At 43.0% G+C, this 18767-nt stretch overlaps 1 protein-coding gene across 3 annotated transcripts in view; it reads left to right on the top strand.

Annotated features, from left to right (window-relative positions):
* SV2C (synaptic vesicle glycoprotein 2C) overlaps nucleotides 1–18767 on the top strand; it is a 181477-nt gene that overhangs the window by 126872 nt on the left and 35838 nt on the right. For all 3 annotated transcript variants that reach the window (XM_084833436.1, XM_084833434.1, XM_084833435.1), the window contains exons 5-7: nucleotides 6578–6711; nucleotides 7662–7751; nucleotides 13661–13771. In XM_084833436.1, coding sequence (XP_084689562.1) covers nucleotides 6578–6711; nucleotides 7662–7751; nucleotides 13661–13771 — 335 coding nt within the window. The remainder of the gene's footprint in view (nucleotides 1–6577; nucleotides 6712–7661; nucleotides 7752–13660; nucleotides 13772–18767) is intronic.

The raw sequence follows: 18767 nt of genomic DNA, 5'->3' as shown, positions 1-18767 counted from the left end.
GGCTTGTCCCAAATGTTCCCCAGTGCCTAACAGATCTGAACCCTTCCTCCCTGCACCACTGTCTCATCCACACATTGAGACTCCTCATCTTCGCCTGGCTGGCTGGCTCTGCTTGTTGCAGGTGGCATTTCAGAGAAAGCCACCTTGGTGGTCCTGGATTTCAGTCTCCTACCTAGCAGCCTAAATTTGGCTTCCAGGACCTCAGAACCACATTTCCCCACATCGCTGGTACCAGCATGGACTATGACCACTGACTCCACCCCAGCACTATCTACTAGGCTAACTAGTTGCTGTTACTTATTCGGTCAGTCGCTTCCTACTCTTCGTGACTTCATGGACCAGCTCACGCCAGAGCTTCCTGTCGGCCGTTGCCACCCCCAGCTCCCCCAAGGTCGAGTCCGTCACCTCCAGAATATCATCCATCCATCTTGCCCTTGGTCAGCCCCTCTTCCTTTTGCCTTCCACTTTCCCTAGCATCAGAATCTTCTCCAGGATATCCTGTCTTCTCATTATGTGGCCAAAATACTTCAGTTTTGCCTTTAATATCCTTCCCTCAAGTGAGCAGTCTGGCTTGATTTCCTGGAGTATGGACTGGTTTGATCTTCTTGCAGTCCAAGGCACTCTCAGAATTTTCCTCCAGCACCACAGTTCAAAAGCATCTATCTTCCTTCGCTCAGCCTTCCTTATGGTCCAGCTCTCGCAGCCATAGGTTGCTACAGGGAATACCATTGCTTTAACTATGCGGACCTTTGTTGTCTGTGTGAGGCTAACTAGATGGCGTGTGATATCTGCAGGCAATTCACCATGCAGTCTTCAAGTCCATCACAAACCCAGCTGTCTATGTGTAATGATCCAGTCTCCCACTACCACAAACCCCCCTCCCCCAGAGGCACATCCTCAGTGAGAGAGGATATTCGTTCATCTTCTGAGGAATGGGTCCCTTCTAAGGGATCATTTCCTCTTCCTCAGAATGAGGCCCACCTTCCCCGAGACTCACATTCTTCATGACAGCAGAGGTGCTGTCACCCTGGGAGTGGGAGCTAATAGGTCCCTGAAGGTCTCATCCACCAACCTCTCTGCCTTTCTTAGCTTCTCCAGGTCAGCTTCTCCAGGCCAGCAAACTTGTTTCCTAAGAGCCAGGAGCTCATTACACCAAGCACACACCCACAACTTCTGTCTAGCAGGTAGATAGTCATACATGTGGCACTCAGTGCAATACACTGGATAGCCCCCACCCCCTGCTGGCTTTCTACCTTCATAACTGGTGTTTTATTTGGGTGTGTTTTCCCTGGAAAACTTAGTTGTTTACTATGAGAAGTTGGGGAAATTATTTGATAGTTATTTATTTACAGTTACTTACTGTGAGTACAGAGTAGGAAGAGTTCACTGCCCTCCCTTCCTCACCCTGTTGCTAAATCTGCACAGTTGTTTAACTCGTTTGTTTGCTGACGTTTTGTCACTGGGACTCAGAGAGCTGGCTCCCTTGTAAGCGTGCCTCTTTATATAGATAGGCCCAACTGCTGCTGTAGTGAATCTGATTGGAGGGTCTTGTTTGGAAAGCAAGGGAGGCTGTGTGGAAACTCCTGATCAGCACTGGCTTTCAGTGGCTCGGAATGTAGGTCAGTTGGCCTGCCAGGGAATGGTGATTCCTGTTTAGGAAGGAGGGCTATTAACAGTAGTGAATGGGAGACCTACTGAGGGGAGATCCTCTATTCAATGGGTCATTGGAGAGTACAGTAGACAATGGGTAGGTGATTTGGGAAAGCTGTGGCTTGCAAAGTCTGGATCCTTTTTCTGTGTTTTTTTAAAACTTAAATGATATGCTGAACCCTTAAACTTGTTTTATTTGGTGAACCTCTCTTTAAGGCCTAAAGCCTGAGCCTAAACTGAGTCCAATCTGAAGCTAGCCTGCACTTTTTCCTGCTTTATGCAGACTCTTATTTCCCCTTTCTAAGCTTGGGGTGAGTTTAAAATATGCAGCTGAGGTTCTTTTCAACCACTCAGTGTTCTTTGCTAATGCAAGGCCTGTAAGCTATTGCTGGATTCCCCCCTGATATTTAGCGCTCTCTTGAAAGTTTGTAAGGGGTTAACCCTCTGGGATTTAGCTGTGCCCTTGTTTTGGCTTCAGCTGCTATTTATCAATTGTTACCTGAGGTATCATAGAATAGTAGGTACTTTAATAGATAATTGGAACAGTAGAGGGTACTTTCCTACAGTCACTTGAGTGAGCAGATGTTAGAGGGATGTTACTGATGTGTTTGTTCCCATGGTAAATTCCACTCTTCCTCCCATTAGGTACAATTACCATGTAATATGACTTCATACCACTAAGAGTTTTCTGGCCAATGGCAGCCAATGATATGTAGTGGGAGCATGGAAACTCACAAGTTGCCAGTGCTGCATTGCATGGTGAGGGCAAGAAGACAAAACTTGTAATAGGGCTGACATTTTTAGCAGCAGCTGTGACAGGTATAATATCTTCTCCCTCTTGTAAGATGGAACTGAATATGAACAAGGGTGGCAAATGAGTATAACTAGAGGTGGGGATGGAAATTACTTAAATATAATCCTAACTTGCATACTTTGCTGCAGCTAATTCCTGTGACAGTGTTATCTAATCTGTTTATTCAGTGAATCTGGAAATTTGGAGCCAAAAATAGACATTTTATGCAGGTCCTCCATTTTACTGCTGTGGCTTCACTGTATAATAGAGATAAATGTTTTAAATATGGCTGTCACCATTTTAGATTTTTTCATAGCAATGTGTCTGCAGTAACATTGATAATATGAGAGTAATCAGACTTGCTAGCTTGTGGAGGTTTACATATTGGATTTGTGATACAAATATACCAAAAATGTGCTGTGTTAAAGCTAAGGTAGTGGCTCATTTTAGATCTTATTCTTAAATAATTTTAAAGATTCCCAGAAATGTAGTGCACAGGAATGAGTATTGCAGATTCATATATGTATTTGTCCTAAATGTGGATTTCTTTGAAAATCAATTGTATCCATAATTAAAAGGCCAATTATAATGGGTTGTACCCAATTGTGCCATTCCACCAGCAGGAGAGAACTGTAGGCAGAACAGATTTCCCCTCCCATATGCAGACCCTCACATCCCCCCCAAATCTGCTTTAGAGTGTTGGGGGACCCTACAGAGCCGATTTAGGGGGAGGGCTGTAGGGGGGAGGAGGTCTGCTCCCATTGCGCAAGCAGACCTCCTTTCATGAGGGTTCAATTCAGCCCTTTGTGATTAAACCAGCATTATTTATATTAATATGTTTGACACTAGAATGATGACTTCATAATCATTTTGTGCACATCTGATTAAGCAATTAATATCTGAGTTAATTATCTAGATGAGAGTTTATGTGAGGATCTATACATGGCATATGCATAGAGGAATAAATTATTCTCTTTCCAAAGACAACTAAATAGCACATATACATCAATGTAATCTGCAGCTTATCTGATTTTGACTTTTTAAAAGGATGCTGGGAAAAGAACATGCCATATCCCTAACCAGCTTTCAATCTCCATTTGCAGCAAGTGATTTTTGAGTAGACCAAAAACAAAACAAAACTCCACTCAGTCTTTTCTATGGAGACAAACTATATGCAGTATGGAATGTGCTGCTTTTAGTTAAGTGACGACAAATTGATGCCAAGAAAATAACAAAATGAATGTGAAGATAAGAAATGAGCTGAACAGAATTATACCACCTATTCTAATCTTATAAAAGAATAGATGCTCACTGGACATGCTCTGAGGATGAAGGCTGGGTCTGGTCAGTGTCTGGATGGGAGACTACCTGGGAACCCCATGTGAGTTCCATGATAGAAAAATGGTGGGGATATAAAGTTACTAAATAGATACATAAAATAAAAACATGGCAGGCAAAGCAGCTTGACATAAGGGCAGAAAAATATAATTTAGGGAGCAATCCTATGGCTGCTAGACAGTGGCTAGACGGCCATAGGATGTGGTGTTTTCTGGGAACCGACCTCCCCCACTTCTGCACTGCCTCGGAGGTAGCGCGGAACAGCCCCGTTCTCCGCACTCGCAAGAGGAGTGCAAAGTGGCTGGAAAGGGATGTGGCTGGGGGCATTCCGGGGTGGGGAGAGCATAGCTGCCTGTAGGACACATCCTAGGTGTCATACAGCAGCCTCCTTCCCTGCTCCGTGCTCCTGCGGCTAGACAGCCGCAGTCAGCTGTGTAGCCGAAAAAGCAAGGCAGAAGGAGTGTGGAGGGAACGATCCCCTCCGTGCTTCTCCTGCCCTGCTTTGGATAGGTGGTCGCCTCCAAGTTCGGAGGTGGCCACCTATCTCGATAGGATTGCTCCCTAAATGGAAATCCTTTAATAACAGATATACACAAGACACAAGGCGAAGTGCCTGAAAGTGGCATATATGTGTAACACCTTAAATTAGGGATGTCAGAGGAATCCATTTGTGGGGTGGAGCTCAGTGAGCTTTTGCTGGCTCAGCCCCCCAGACTCTGACCTGACATCTGCCAGCTGGCCCAACTCAGTCCGCAGCAGGTTGGGCCAGCTGGCAGATTTGCCACTGCCACACACACCCATGCCATTTTTCTTGCCAGTGCTGACACTGAGAGTGAGAGGGGTGCATGTGGCAACAGCAGGAACTTTTTTTTCTTTTGCGGAACTGCGGTGTTCTGCAAATTATGGCTGTAATTTGCCTGATTTGCACAAAATGAGGTTGTAATTTGTGCAAATTACCAGTGTAATTTGCGAAACACCAGATTTCTGCAAAAGAAAAAAAGTTCCCGGATTTCTGGAGCAAATCCCTGGCTTGGTTCACAAAGGCAAGCCAAACCAGGGGTGTTGCAGGAATCCATTGGGCCCTAAAAGGGCCAGATTTTCCCATGACAGACATCCCTACCTTAAATAAGAACTATTGTTCCTTTGACTGTTTAAATTACTAACACTAAGTTGTTATATGTACAATGAGATCAGTGTGAACTCTAGCATTTGTAGTGTGAATCTTAGCATTTGTGAATGCTAATTTGTAGGAGCACTGGATGATTTAAAGGTAAGAATTATGTAAACAAAGATGTATTTTCACTGTATTTGTGATAAGGATATTTAAAAGCCCAGTAGTATCACATTTGTTTTGTATTTGATTCTTTCAGTGACATGTGCGCGCGCACACACTTCCTTGTACAGTTTTTCATTCTTCTAAATTAGTTCTTACATTACCTCCTTTTCACACACTTTCCCTGTCTATATATATATATATATACACACACACACACACACACACATACACCCTATTTCTTTATCAAAAATCAAAAGCATACAACTATATATTTAGAGTACAATCCTACAGGATTAACACTTGATAGATGGAGGGCTCTGAATGCAGAGTCCTCCATCTATCCTAAGCCTGTCAGCAAAAGCCAGGCACGGGGGGAGTAGTGACAGCCACTTTCACAGCCACTTTGTCCTCCTTTGTTGTAATTTGAGCTAGATGGGCCTCTGATCCCATCTAGCTTACTTACCTGGCTGGGGGCAGAGATGGAAGCAGAGAGGCTGGTGGATCCATAGCCTCTCCTCTTCCATCCCCACCCATCAGCATGCCCCCTTTTCCTATGGAAAAAAACCCAATGTCCTATGGCTCTTCATATGTTGTAGTCTTGTTCTGTTTTTTGTTTGTTTCTAGCTTTGATGCTCCATATATTACTATTAAGGGTTTCACCCTTAAAGATAACCTATAAATCTTAGACTGATAGATAACTAATATAAAAGCTAGAAGGAAATACTTAGCGTTTGATAGAACATTATCTCTTATTTAGCATTACCTATTGCAAGGTTGCAGACGCTCTTTGAAAAGTTGTTGGTTTTTTCAAAAGCTTCTTATATGATGTTGAAGGAAAAGAGTGGTGCTTTCCATTCTTTTCCTACAATGCTGAGGTTCAGGATGACTGCATCCAATTTTGGGTCAGAATATTAAATGAGGAATTCTCTTTTCAATTCAAGAAAAGTGAAATCAAAAAGCCAAAAAAGGGTTCACCTTATTCATAGAAATACAGCCGTAGCTATATATATCTCTTGAGCCACCTATTGATAATATAACTTCTATCCATGCTGAGCTTTCAGCCTGGTGTATGCTGAACTTTGTGAACTCTGTTCTTTTCATCTTAGAGTACGTGGCAGAGAAAGAGAGAAGCCAGCCAAGGGAAACATACAGTGCTGCAGATTGCCACTCAACTGATTCCTGAAGAGCAGTTACCAACTGCGGGCAATCAGCAAATTGCATATTGTATTAGTTTAGTGGTTGTTTGGTGCATATAAGTGAGCATTCCAGTATTTTTGGATAAAGGACTAATTTGTAATTTTCAGTTTTGTTTGATTTCTAGCTATAGTTTATTGTTTGAGGCAAAAACTTTCCAAAGTGTGGGCTCACTGGAATTACTGAAATAGGCAGATGCTCTCAAAAGTAACATCTCTTAGGCCGGATCAGTATATTTCCCAATGCTCATAAGCAGCAAAGGCAGCCTTACAAAATGTGTCTTGTTTTAAGGCATTGTCTTTGTGTGTGTTTTTCTTCTTACTCAGGATGGAGTTTCAGCATGGGATCTGCCTATCAGTTTCACAGCTGGCGAGTGTTCGTTATTATGTGTGCTCTACCCTGTGTTTCTGCTGTGGTGGCACTCACTTTCATGCCAGAAAGCCCAAGGTTTTTGCTTGAGGTAAAATGTCTATATCATTCAAGAAGTTGAATCTACCTGGCCCTAAGATTAGCTTTGGGGACCCAGCTGTCTGCCCACCATTAAGACAGATCAGATTTGTGGGGATTAGAGACAGGACCTTTTCAGTGGGGACCCCACATCTTTGGAATTTTCTCCCTAGAGCACTTTATTTGATCCTCTCTTTGTTGGTTTTTAAAAAGACCCTAAAGACCATTTTATTTCACCATGTTTTTTTCTAGGTTTTTATTGCCAGTTCTGTGTATTTTAATTTGATGCTGGATTGTTTTTACTATCATGTTCCTAATCACTTTTTATCTTTAAGTGAGATTTGTTAGTTCTGGATTATTAGTCATTTTCTCTGACTTGTACTCATTTTTACTTTTGTAATACATGGGACATTTTTTCTTTGTTATAATGTGATGACCTAGGGATGTAAACAATAAAAATGAACTGAATTATTTCTTAATCCTAATTCTTATTTTGTAAACTGCCTTGTGAAGGCTTGGTCCTAAAAGGCAGGATAAAAATAACCAAGTAAGTAAAATAACATGATAAATAAGTTCCTGGAGATCTAATGAATCCAGAGCAGTGTATATAGGGGTATCTAATATCCTTGTGAAGGTAGGTTAGTACTGAGAGATGGTGACTTGCTCAAGGCAAGTCACCATCTCTCAGTTACATGCAATCAATTACATGTTACATGTAATCAATGTACTGTAACGTAATGTTAAAACTGGGTTGGCAGGGGAAGTGGGTGATGAATTCTGGGACCACAAGGAGGTTTGATTATCGGTTATGAGTGGAAGAATCATGGGGTGGGAGTAGGGTAAGTAAATCAGAGATATTAATAGTATGGATTCTCAACAATCTACATTCCTACAGTATTTTGTTCCTTTATGTTTTTTTCTAAATATATGTATGTATTTTACCAAATTTATTCATGTCTGTAGGTTGGGAAACATGATGAAGCTTGGATGATTCTCAAACAAATTCATGATACAAATATGCGAGCTCGTGGCCAGCCTGAAAAAGTTTTCACAGTGAGTTTTTTTTTTATATATAAAACTATGCCTCATTACTACAACATCAGTTACAATTAGGATAGATACAATTACCGGGAGTGTGGAAAGTAGGGCTGTGCATCACTTTAGTGCTGAATCCAAATACCAAAGCGAATGGGGCTGCTTTGGGGGTGGCTTCGCTGAGATCCAGTATTGATCAGAACAGCACCAAGGTGGTCTGAAGTAAAGTGGGTTGCCGCTGAAGCACCTTGGTCCACCTTGGAGATTCAGAGCTATTCTGAAGCCATTCTGAAGCCCAGACAGCCTGTCTCTAAATGTATCAACTTGCAAAAGATCAGGGAGTGGGCGAGGAGGAGGAGGGAGGGGGGAAGGGGAGAGAAGGGAGGGGGGAAATGGTGAGCCTTGGCAAATGGCAACTCTAGTTGCCAATTTAGGGCTGAACTTAACCCAGCAATCTCCAATCAGTGACAGTGTTGTCGTTACAAGGGCCCACCTGGGCACGGGCCCTGGATCTTTTTTGAGCTTTGCCCCGGATCTTTGAGCTGTCCTAATTGCCTTTTTTTTTTTTTACATTTTCCAATTGACTTGCATTGGAAAACAGAAATGGTCATAATGTTTTTAGTTTGTATGATAAATATATGAAATTTGGAGACCTGGTAGTCCCCATGGAGCTGATTGAACCCGCTCAATTTCAGGCAGTTAGGTCCAGTTGCTTTTGTGCTAGTCACAGGTACAATTTGCTATTTTCAAGAAAATCTGTCAAAGCAAAGAGCTATATTTTTGTGTGCTTCCACATACATGCATGGAATTTGGTAACCTGGCAGCCCCAATGGAGTTGACTGCCAAATTTCAGACAGTTAGGTCCAGTGGCTTTTATGCTAGCCATGTGTAAAATTTCCTTTTCTCAAAGACTAAAACAATAAGTAAAAACTGCCAAGCCACACAGGGGATTAGATATCCTAATCAGAAGGTATTTAAGGTGCCCCTTAGGAGGTCACTATCCCTAATCTCTGGTGTAGGGTTTTTTTGAGGTGCAACCCCCCCCCCTACTTTTCTGCTCTTCCATGCCCACATTTGGGAGCTTGCTTGCAATGACATTTTGAAGAAGGAGAAGGAAGGGAAGAAAGAGCTTCATGTGAAATACTGGTATTTCACACAGCACCTGATTTTACTGCCCCAAAGTGGAACCTTTGGATTCTGCAGAAGTTTAGTAGCTTCAGTACAGCAAAGGATCCAATCAGCCTCCACAAACCTCTTTGTCCCCCTCTGCTTTAATTTCTCTGGAATAGCTGTAGGACTCAAATTATTTCAAAAGGAAGGTTAGGACTATGTGGTGTCGTGATTGAGGAACTGCTAAGGCTTTTAAACAGGTTCTACAGTTTTAAAAAAGCTAGAAAAAGCCCTCCGACACCTCACCTCATAAAGTTCATTTAAGTACGTGCAATCCTTACAAACCCTCCACAGCCCCCTAAATTCCTCTGAAGTACTACTTCTCTGAAAGCCACTTGGTATAGGGAATTCTCTCTACCCCCATGCACATCTCCAATCACCATTCTTCTTTTCTTCTTCCCGCCCTTCTCCTGTTCTTTCTTTCTCTTCTTTATTCCACCCAGAGCATATCTTGGGGAATTTTTAAAGAGAATTCTCTTTGGCGGGCAAGAGAAGTCCTGAACTGTATTTGACTTTATACAAACAGACAAGAGGGTTGGTTTTTCTCTTTCTCCTCACTCAAGTCTTTGAGAAGAGTGGGTTCACATGGTTGCAGAGAAACAAGTGTGGGGCTGTTTTGTTTATCATTTTCCATTATCCAGGAATAGGAAGTGCTGTAGCTCAGTGGTAGAGCACGTGCTTGGCATGCAGATCCCACGTTCAATCCCCAGCATCTCCAGGTAGGGCTAGGAAAGAATCCTGCCTGAAACTCTGGAGAGCTGCTGCTGCCAGTCAGTGTCAACAGTACTGCGCTAGATGGACCCAGGGTCTGACTCAGTATAAGGCAGCTTCCTATTTTCCTATGAACAGAAAGCTTTAATAAGCTTTTGGTTTGTTTTTGGTTTGTTTTTTTAAGTGGAGGGAAGATAAATACTGCTTATCTATACAATCCTATGTATGCCTACTCAGAAACCCCATTATGTTTAATGAGGTTTACCTTCAAAAATGTGCATAAGATTCCAGCACGAGTTACTTTTGCAGGGAGGTTTGCACCTTGATGTTCGGCATGTTTACTCAGAAATTAGTCCTGAGTTGTGAGCATGGTATTGCAGGCTTAATACAGTGCCTACCCAATTCCGTCTAATGAATTGACTACTCTTTCAGCTCAGTCCGATGCATGTTTTGTCATTTGTGAGTTTTTCATTTTGCATGAACTCTAGCTTCAGTGGTGAGGGCAAGGCACTTAGTACATGCTCAGAGTTTCTCCATAAATGGGCCCTAGTTTTGAAAACAGACTCAGTGGCTGAAACCTGGTGAAGTGTTGGCACAAAGGAAGTTATGGGGAGGAAGATACATTGAGAGCTTGTGCATAACAAGGAGGAGGTAGAGAGGAGTTGCACAAAACAAGAGATCTGTTTTTATGAAGAGTTGCTGGAGGATGGTAGGATGAGGAGGGATAGTTGCATGGAGGGGAATAGAATTAGTAGGGGGAGAATGTAAGTGCTCAGTGGTGAAGGAAAAGCATTCTGCATATGCTCAGTGGCACTCTCTATTTAAGAACATAAGAAGAGCCGTGCTGCATCAGACCAAGGTCCATCTAGTACAGCATTCTGTTCACACAGTTGCCAACTAGATGCCCACAGGAAACCCACAAGTAGGACATGAGTGCAATACCACCTTCCCACCCATGTCCCCCTTCTGCTTATATTGGTGAAATGTAAATGAATTCTAGTTATTCTAATTTGCATGCATGTATATCCTTCAGGAACTTTGCAGGTTTCTTGCCAGGGAGACACCTCTACTGACCTGTGCATTTTCATACAAATTTATCCCAAAAACTATTGGGGGAGGGGTGAAGGGGAAGCACATCACTCCCTCCCCCAAACTGGAGAACTCCTCTTCCACATGAACTGCTGCACCTATCCTTCTGAAACTTCTTACTTAGGGACAACTCTAGGCTGTCTGTAATTTTCAGAACAATGGTCCACAAGGAAAATAAAGAGAGAAGTATGTCCTCTTTTGGAGACCTCAAAATGTCAAGCCACCCTTGCACAAAAACCCTTGTGGCTATCATTCTGAAATTTGGAGACATGATCTACTCTGATGTGGCAATGACTCCTGAAATGTTTATCCAATTCTTCCAAGTAATAAAAATGTTATTGGCAGTTCCCTTTAAAAGAAATTCAAAATATAAACCCCGCACCTATTTTTCTGACATTGGGCAGGTGTAATCCCCTTCAACGGGGCTACTGTGCCTGAAATTGTCCAGTTCTGACCAAGATAAAAAATTACATGTTTTTTAGATTTCCAATGGTAGTCAACAGGAAGCATAAAGACTCATTTTTCCAAACCTTGACTCAGGTTTGATGCTGAGCTGAAATGGTCCGACTACAAATTGGCCCGAGCAGAAGTGGGATGTTGTCCAAAATGCTGAATTGGGGTCTGAGTTGAAGTGGGGTGGGAGGGTCAGTGCACACTTCTTATGTATATATGTAATCTATACACACATGCAAGCACACGACATGCACACACCACACATACACACATATATATCTATATATATTAGAGACGCGCTTAGACTTGGATATATATATATGTGTGTGTGTGTGTGTGTTATGGGCCTGTGCCCCAGATCTTTTAAGAACCTAGCAACGCCTCTGGTGACAGTGGTGGAGGCGGGCGGGGGGGAATACCGCATATATTGGAGATCAGCGTGCGCTCGTCTCATTGTGTGTGGGAGAGCTGGTTAGAGTTGGTTAGAGAGAGAGTTGTCTAGATTTGTGTGGTGTGTGTGTGTGTGTGTTGGACTGCAGCTTTGTCGTTCTTCTTCCTTCCAACCCAGCCCTTCTCAATTCAATGATTCCCTTTCTTTCTTTTCTAGATTCTTTATTTTTTTAAAAAACAAAAACATTTAAAAATACTTTAGTTTCCTCCTTTCCTTGCCTTGTTCTTTGCCCCCTCCGACCTTCTCAATTCAATCATTCATATTCTTTCTTTCTTTCTTTCTTTCTTTCTTTCTTTCTTTCGATTCTTTATAACCTCCACTTTTTTGGAAGTACTTTAGTTTCCTTGCCTTGTTCTTTGGTTCCCCCCACCCCACCCTTCTCAATTCCCGTATTCATTCCCTCCCCATTTTTGAACTCTACAGCTTTTCCCTTAAAAACCAAAATACAAAAAATAAAAATAAAAACCCTTTTCTGTTAGGATTATAGATACTGTACTGTACTCCTCGCCCCTTTGCTTGTACGTAGTTCTGTATTTGCTTTTCTTTTGCTTGTGTGTGTGTGTTTGTGTGTGTGTGTGCTTGTGTTGTGGTCAAGCAAACAGTGTGTGGCAAAGCAGTACACACATTAACATATTTTATATAAATTTAATACTACACTGTGTGGCAAAGCAAGCCCAATATGAGGCATCTTTGAGGTCTTGGCATGAGGGCTGCCCATTGCCCAGATTTCATGCACTTTTGTACAACCTGTGAAAAGTTATTACTCTTTGCTTTGAGAATTTGAATGAGCCTTGTGTGGCACAGAGTGGTAGGCGGCAGTATTGCAACCGAAACTCTCCCCACTACCTGAGTTCGATCCCAGCAGAAGCCGGGTCTTGGGTAGCCGGCTCAGGTCGACTCAGCCTTCCATCCTTCCGAGGTCGGTAAAATGAGTACCCAGCTTTCTGGGGGAAAGGTAGTCACGACTGGGGAGGGCAATGGCAAACCACCCCGCTATAGTCTGCTGTGAAAACGCCAGCGAAAGCGGCGTCCCTCTAGGAGTCAGTAATGACCCGGTGCTTGCACAGGAGGAACCTTTCCTTTCCTTTGAGAATTTGTGTAGAAAAAAACACATTTTAGCACAAAAGGTACTCTGTTTTCCCAGGTAACGTGTATTCCATTCAGCCAAAGAAAGCCTGAGGTCATGCATTGTGAAGCTGAATAGGAAAGTAGTATTAGGGGAGAGGGGTTATTTTTCACTTCAAAGAAATCTACAGCAGAGATTAGCGATAGTGACCTCCTCCTAATCACTGCTTATACACCTAACTTCTCTGATTATCCCTTCATGACCTTTGGTTTGAGTTTTTTCGGAGAACAGCACATTTTACCTGTGCCTAGCACAAAAACTACTGGGCCAAACTGTCTGAAATTTGATAGGTGGAATTGCCTTCATGAGGGCTGCCAGTTCCCCAACTTTTATGTATTTATCATGAAAACTGAAAAGGTTATGGCCGTTCCTGTTTTGTAATGCAAGTCAATAGGAAAATGTCAAATCCCAATAATTCGGATATCAAAGTGAAGCAGATTGGGTCCAAATCGGTTCATAGTGAAGCGGAGCTGATTCGGAATGTCTGAAGCGGCATCCAAAGCGAAGTGGAGGGTCTGTGCACAGCCCTAGTGGAAAGGATATTTTTTCCTTGAAGAAAAAATAACATTAAGAATATCTGTGACAATAATTTGGAGAGGAGTTTAGTCTGGTCACAGTGCATCATGCCCTGATAACATCTCTGCTGGATTATTGGAATATGCTCTGTGTGTGGGACTGCCCTTTAAGATATCTCAGAAGCTTCATCTGGTGCAGAACGGAACAGCCACAATTGCAACCAGTACAACCATTCGTATTACACTGGTTCTGGAGGAGCTGTACTGCGTACCTATTAGCATCTAAGCCCAATTCAGTGTGCTGTTGCTTATCTCTGCATTCCTAAATGTTGCTCACTTGCTTTAACAATGAAATATTTTTCTTTCCCCAGTGGGAAAAGAACATAAAAACACCTTCTTATGTTCTACATAGGTTAACAGGATCAAAACTCCCAAGCAGATAGATGAACTTATAGAAATTGAAAGTGATACAGGAACCTGGTACAAGAGATGCTACGTCAGAGTGCGCACAGAGCTGGAGGGTGTAAGTAACATAAGCTTAATAATATTATTTATTCTGAGATGCAAGCAGAACTAAAAAAATGTAGACATTTACAATTGCCATCGACTTCAGAAAATTTGAAGAGTGCTTCAATTTTTAAAAATGTGATGAAGGAGTATTCTGTGCCCCTGTGTTAAGTAGGGGTTTTCCAGATGAAAGAATATTGTTTTATTTATTATATTGCTTTATCCTCCCCTCTGTGCAAGAAGCTCAGTGTAATATACATGGCATTCTCCCAGTTTTATAATTGCAGAAACCTTATGAAGTAGATTAGGCTGAGAAAGGGAGTAGCTGGCCCAAAGTCACCCAGTGAACTTCCTAATTTGAACCTGGGTCTTCCCAGTTTAAGTCAAGCACAGTAGCACTTTAAGTGGAGCACGGGGAATGTTCCAGGAAAAGGCAGGTACCTTTTCTCTAAGACACTCCTACAATGGCCATGGGGTATACAGTCTGTGCTAGTCCCTGCCTGCTAAATGAATGGCCTGGGACCAACACAGTCCAGTTTTTCGACATCCTGGTATAGCTGATTAATTATAATGGTTTCAACCAGACAATCAGCTAAGCAGTGGTGCAGATAATGTTTAACTTTGGACTTAATGGTCTTACCGGGGGGTGGGAGTGGGACGCTTGGGGCAACATTGCATACTACTTCAGTTGTGAAACACACAACTAAGATTTCCCTTCTGTCCACCACTTGCCCGCTGCTATCCCATGCTTTACAACTACTTCTATATTCCTGACATGTTAGAGCAAAAGAAAGAAAAAACAACAACCCTGTTCGTCAACCCTGATTTTAAAAAATGAAGAAATACTCTGAACATGTGCAGTTTTGCATTTTAAACCCACTTAAACCATAGCACCATCATGACTACAGGAATAAAATGGAGTTTGCTTCTACGGCCCTGTTGCTAAACATATTTACTTGGGAATAAGCACCATTTTGCTGTAGGAAAAGATTTTAAGGTAAAAATAATAAAATGAACATGTGTAACCATGTACATGCTCAGCCAGACACCTCTGTCTATAAAATGTTTTTGTTTTGTTTTTTTAATAAGAAGAAAGGATGCTGCAGTGAACAACATTGTCCTCAGGGGGCTGGCCTAGGCGCTGATATTTGTCATGGCTCCCATCACCTGCCGCTCCCTGGGTGGTTATTGGGGGCATGGGTGGGGGGCTGAGTTGCAGGGCACTGGACTTGGGCTCTGAGGCCCAGCCCTAGCTGCACCACTGCAGCTAAGACAGAAAATGTGGCCTGAGCTGCTTCTAATTTCCTGCAAGGTTACCTTTTGTACATTACAAGGGGAGGAGGAGAGGCAAGGAAAAAGCATGCAAGCCTGAGACCTGTTCCCCATCTTGCTGCAGATATTGCTGAGAGAGGGAGTAACACTGTCAGGACTGTCCAAAAGGAGAAATGGGGTGGATTAGTACACAGTTATGTCAGGGATATGTAGAACCTTGATTTGGGGCCCCATGGTTGATTACTGGCCAATTCCTGTGAAACCTTTCATCTGTGCAACAAAGTGCTGGGATTGAGGGCTGTCAGTCAGTATTCTTGAACTGCCTGTTTTTCCAGTTAGAAGCTATGTTGTGAGGCTGGGAGGAGGGATGTAGCTACTGGATTGCAGTTTCTGAGGTGCTGCTGAACTCTGCATTGATGAGAAATTTCCCTCACAGTGGCCAGCCAGCAGCCATAACATTGTGGAACTCAGGAAAGAGCATACAAGTCCATGTCTAGCAGTGATATACTTTGCACAGATGTTATTAATCCTTGCCAACATCTGGTATTCTGAGGCACACTGCCTCTGCACATGGAGGTACATTATGACTCCTTAGCTTCAAATGCAGCAAAGCCCTCAAAATAAGTCCCCCAAATTAAATGCAGAATTATTAACTAATTACATATTCTTGAGGCCAGGTTGTGATTTGGCTTGCTTTCCCTGTTCTGTGTTTTTACTTGATTTCAGCAGCAGCTGCTGGCGGGAGCATATTGATGAGCATTTGGTGGGCCACAGGATTCTAGTAAAAACTAAAAGTAGACCATGCAAGCCTGAAGTCTATCCTCCCCCTGGTGTAAGTGAGGCAGTTGTGCTCTGACATTTCAGAGTACTGAGATCAGTTCACAGCATTTCCCATACAAGCCTGTCCAGGCTTTAAGATCTTCTGTGGAAGCCTTTCTTTTGGTCCCACCACCATCGGAGGCCCATTTAGTGGAGACATGAGAGAGGACCTTCTCAGTGGCCACTCCCATGCTCTGGCACTCCCTGCTGAGGAAGACCATGTTGTCTCCCTCCTTGTTTTCCTTTCTCTGGCAGGCAAAGACATTTTTATTCAGTTGGTTTATTCAGCTGGTTTGTGCTGAAGGGGGTTTTAACTGGTTGGGTGCTGTTTATTTTCTTGTGTTTTTAATTGATCTGTTTTTATATTGTGCTTTTAATTAAGATTCTGTTTTAATATGTAAAACAGATTAATCTTTTAAAATCTTTTTTTTATTAGCTGCCTTGAGTGCCATTTTTGGCAGAAAGGCAGGATGTAAACTTAATAAATACATTTGTCAGAGGAAAAAGTAATATTTTGGTGTCTTTTTCCTGCCATGAATGACTGTATAAACTCATTGTCTGTCAGAAATTAGCCACACCAATATGCAGTCCCAGCCTGAGAATTTTGAAGCCTTACTTTCTGCAAGTCTGACTTCCTTTGTCGTGGTGTCTGTGATTCACACATATGGATTATGTGCCTGCACAGAACTGTCATTTGGAACATTCTAGAGCTAAAGAAATGTTAGGTGGGAGCTCTGCCCACCTCCTTCGCGCACGCTTTGGGCATGGGTGCCACCTGCCTCTCAATTCCTTTTCATCCGCCTCAGTGACTAGCAGTGACTAGCAGCATTTGGAATGTTCTTTCATCTCAAGGCAAAATCCTCAAAAACTAAATTATCCCCTCCTGGGACTCTGAACAGAGTTCTCTTTTCTTCTTTCTGTTTCTTTCTCTTCCTTTCCTATTTTCTCTGAGTTTTTCGTATTCTTTATTTCACTGTCCCTTCAGGCCACATGGCCCCCAAGGCCTTCTTCAGAAATGGTACCTGCTGTGGCAGGAAGATACTGTTAATTGACTGACACTCCAACTGCCTTCTTTGCCTTGGAGAGGCACACAAGGTGAACTCCTGTACCTACTGCCAGGCCTTTGCGAAGCAGGATGGGAGAAACAGAACAGGGTGGGAGACAGCATACCTGGCGAGTATATTGGTCTTTGTGACATACTTGGGTTTCGATCCCACACAGCAAGGAGTCTTCCACTACTACTACTCTTCTCTTCTTGCTGTTGTAGGCCTTGGTTTCATCGCCTCTGCTTGACTGACCTTCAGCTTCTTGTTCACTCTCATGCAGGTTCCCCTGTAATTCTTTCTCTGCAGGCTGTCCTCCACTCTCATCCTCAAGTACCTGGAAATGGTTCCATAGTTCCGCTGTTTCCACTGGTGCAAAGTGGCTTCTAGTTCTTCTGCTCCTAATTGTAGAAATTAGAAATTAGATTCTATTGGACATAGGATTTATTCCCTTGCAGCTCTAGCACTCTGTGTGGCAAACTACAAGGCATGCATGGCAACTAACTGTTCTTATGGGAAAAAGCAGCAACCTGCTTTGACCAACTCCCGGAAGATGTCAAAAACCTTGCAATTATTTTCCAAGCTGAAACCCACAGATTAGCAGGCCAACAAATCAACACAGCCTGCCACATGGTTGACTGTGGCTCCAAGGCTATGGCAGCTGCTATCTCTTTGAGACGTCATATCTGGCTTCACACTGCAGAACTCCACCAGGAGGCCAGATCAAGAGTGGAAGATCTTCCATTCAACAACAAAGGCTTTTTTAGTGCATCCTCAGGTGACACCCTTGACCCTGTCTACAAAATGAAGACATCTGCTCGGAAGAAGGGAATGTGATCCTAATCCTCAGCGACCTTCACAAACTGGGAAATTACAGGCCAGTTAGCTTAACGTCTGTTCTGGATAAAATTAGTAAGCATATGGAAGGACAAGCCCTGCTGAAAAAGAATCAACACGGCTTTTGCAAAGGTAAGACCTGTCCCACTAACCTTTTAGGGTTCTTTCAGAGTGTCAATAAACATGTAGATGGGGGGTGTGGACGTTGTAGACAAGTAGACATTGCCTACTTGGAATTCCAATGATCGACCTCTTTACTACAGCACTGAATATGAAATGCCAATGTTTCTGCAGCAGGACTGGTCATGACCTGGACTCTCTGGAAGATGCTTTCCTTCTTCATGGGGGAGGCATTCTAACCTACCCTTTCTCTCTAGTACACAACTGAACATGATACAGGACGATGAGGCTCACTGCATCTTGATAACTCCATGGTGGCTGAGGGAAATGCTTCTCCTCCTGTCCAACCACACTTTTCTCTGTCTCCCTCTCCTCCTGGATTTCCTCACTTTGAGCAACATGAAGATCAGGCACCCAGACCTGGAGATTCTGTGTCTTATGGTGTGGAAGTGGGCAACCTCACCAACAAGGTCCTGGAAGTAATGACCGCTTCGCGCAAACCTTCCACCTGGGCGTCATACACTGCCAAGTGGAAGGCCTTTTTGAAATTTCTCACTCCGGTAGAACAGGACCCAAAATCCTGTGGTCTACCAAGTATATTGGACTTCTTTCTTTAAAATCTAGAGGTTTACCTCTTTCCTCTGTCAAAGTTTACTTAGCCATATTGGCTAATTATGACAGCATTGAAGGTTTCTCTCTTTTCTCACACCTTCATGTTAAACAGATTCTTAAAGGACTTGCTAACCTCTATCTATCTGCCTCCCCTCTGGTCCCATCCTGGAGTCTGTCAGTGGTACTGGCTCAATTAATGGCCAACCCCTTTGAACCTATGGCCATGGCTGACCTTAGGTTCCTCACAATGGAAGTGCTTTTCTCGTTGCCATTACTTTGGCACAGAGAGTAAGCGAACTATGTGCTCTA

This window comes from Heloderma suspectum, chromosome 2 (assembly GCF_057233095.1).
Source record: "Heloderma suspectum isolate Gila_16-S chromosome 2, 16-S_ref, whole genome shotgun sequence".
In the NCBI taxonomy this organism is placed as follows: domain Eukaryota; kingdom Metazoa; phylum Chordata; class Lepidosauria; order Squamata; family Helodermatidae; genus Heloderma; species Heloderma suspectum.
The sequence above is the reverse complement of the archived record's forward strand: the minus strand, read 5'-3'. Positions and strand labels throughout refer to the sequence as shown.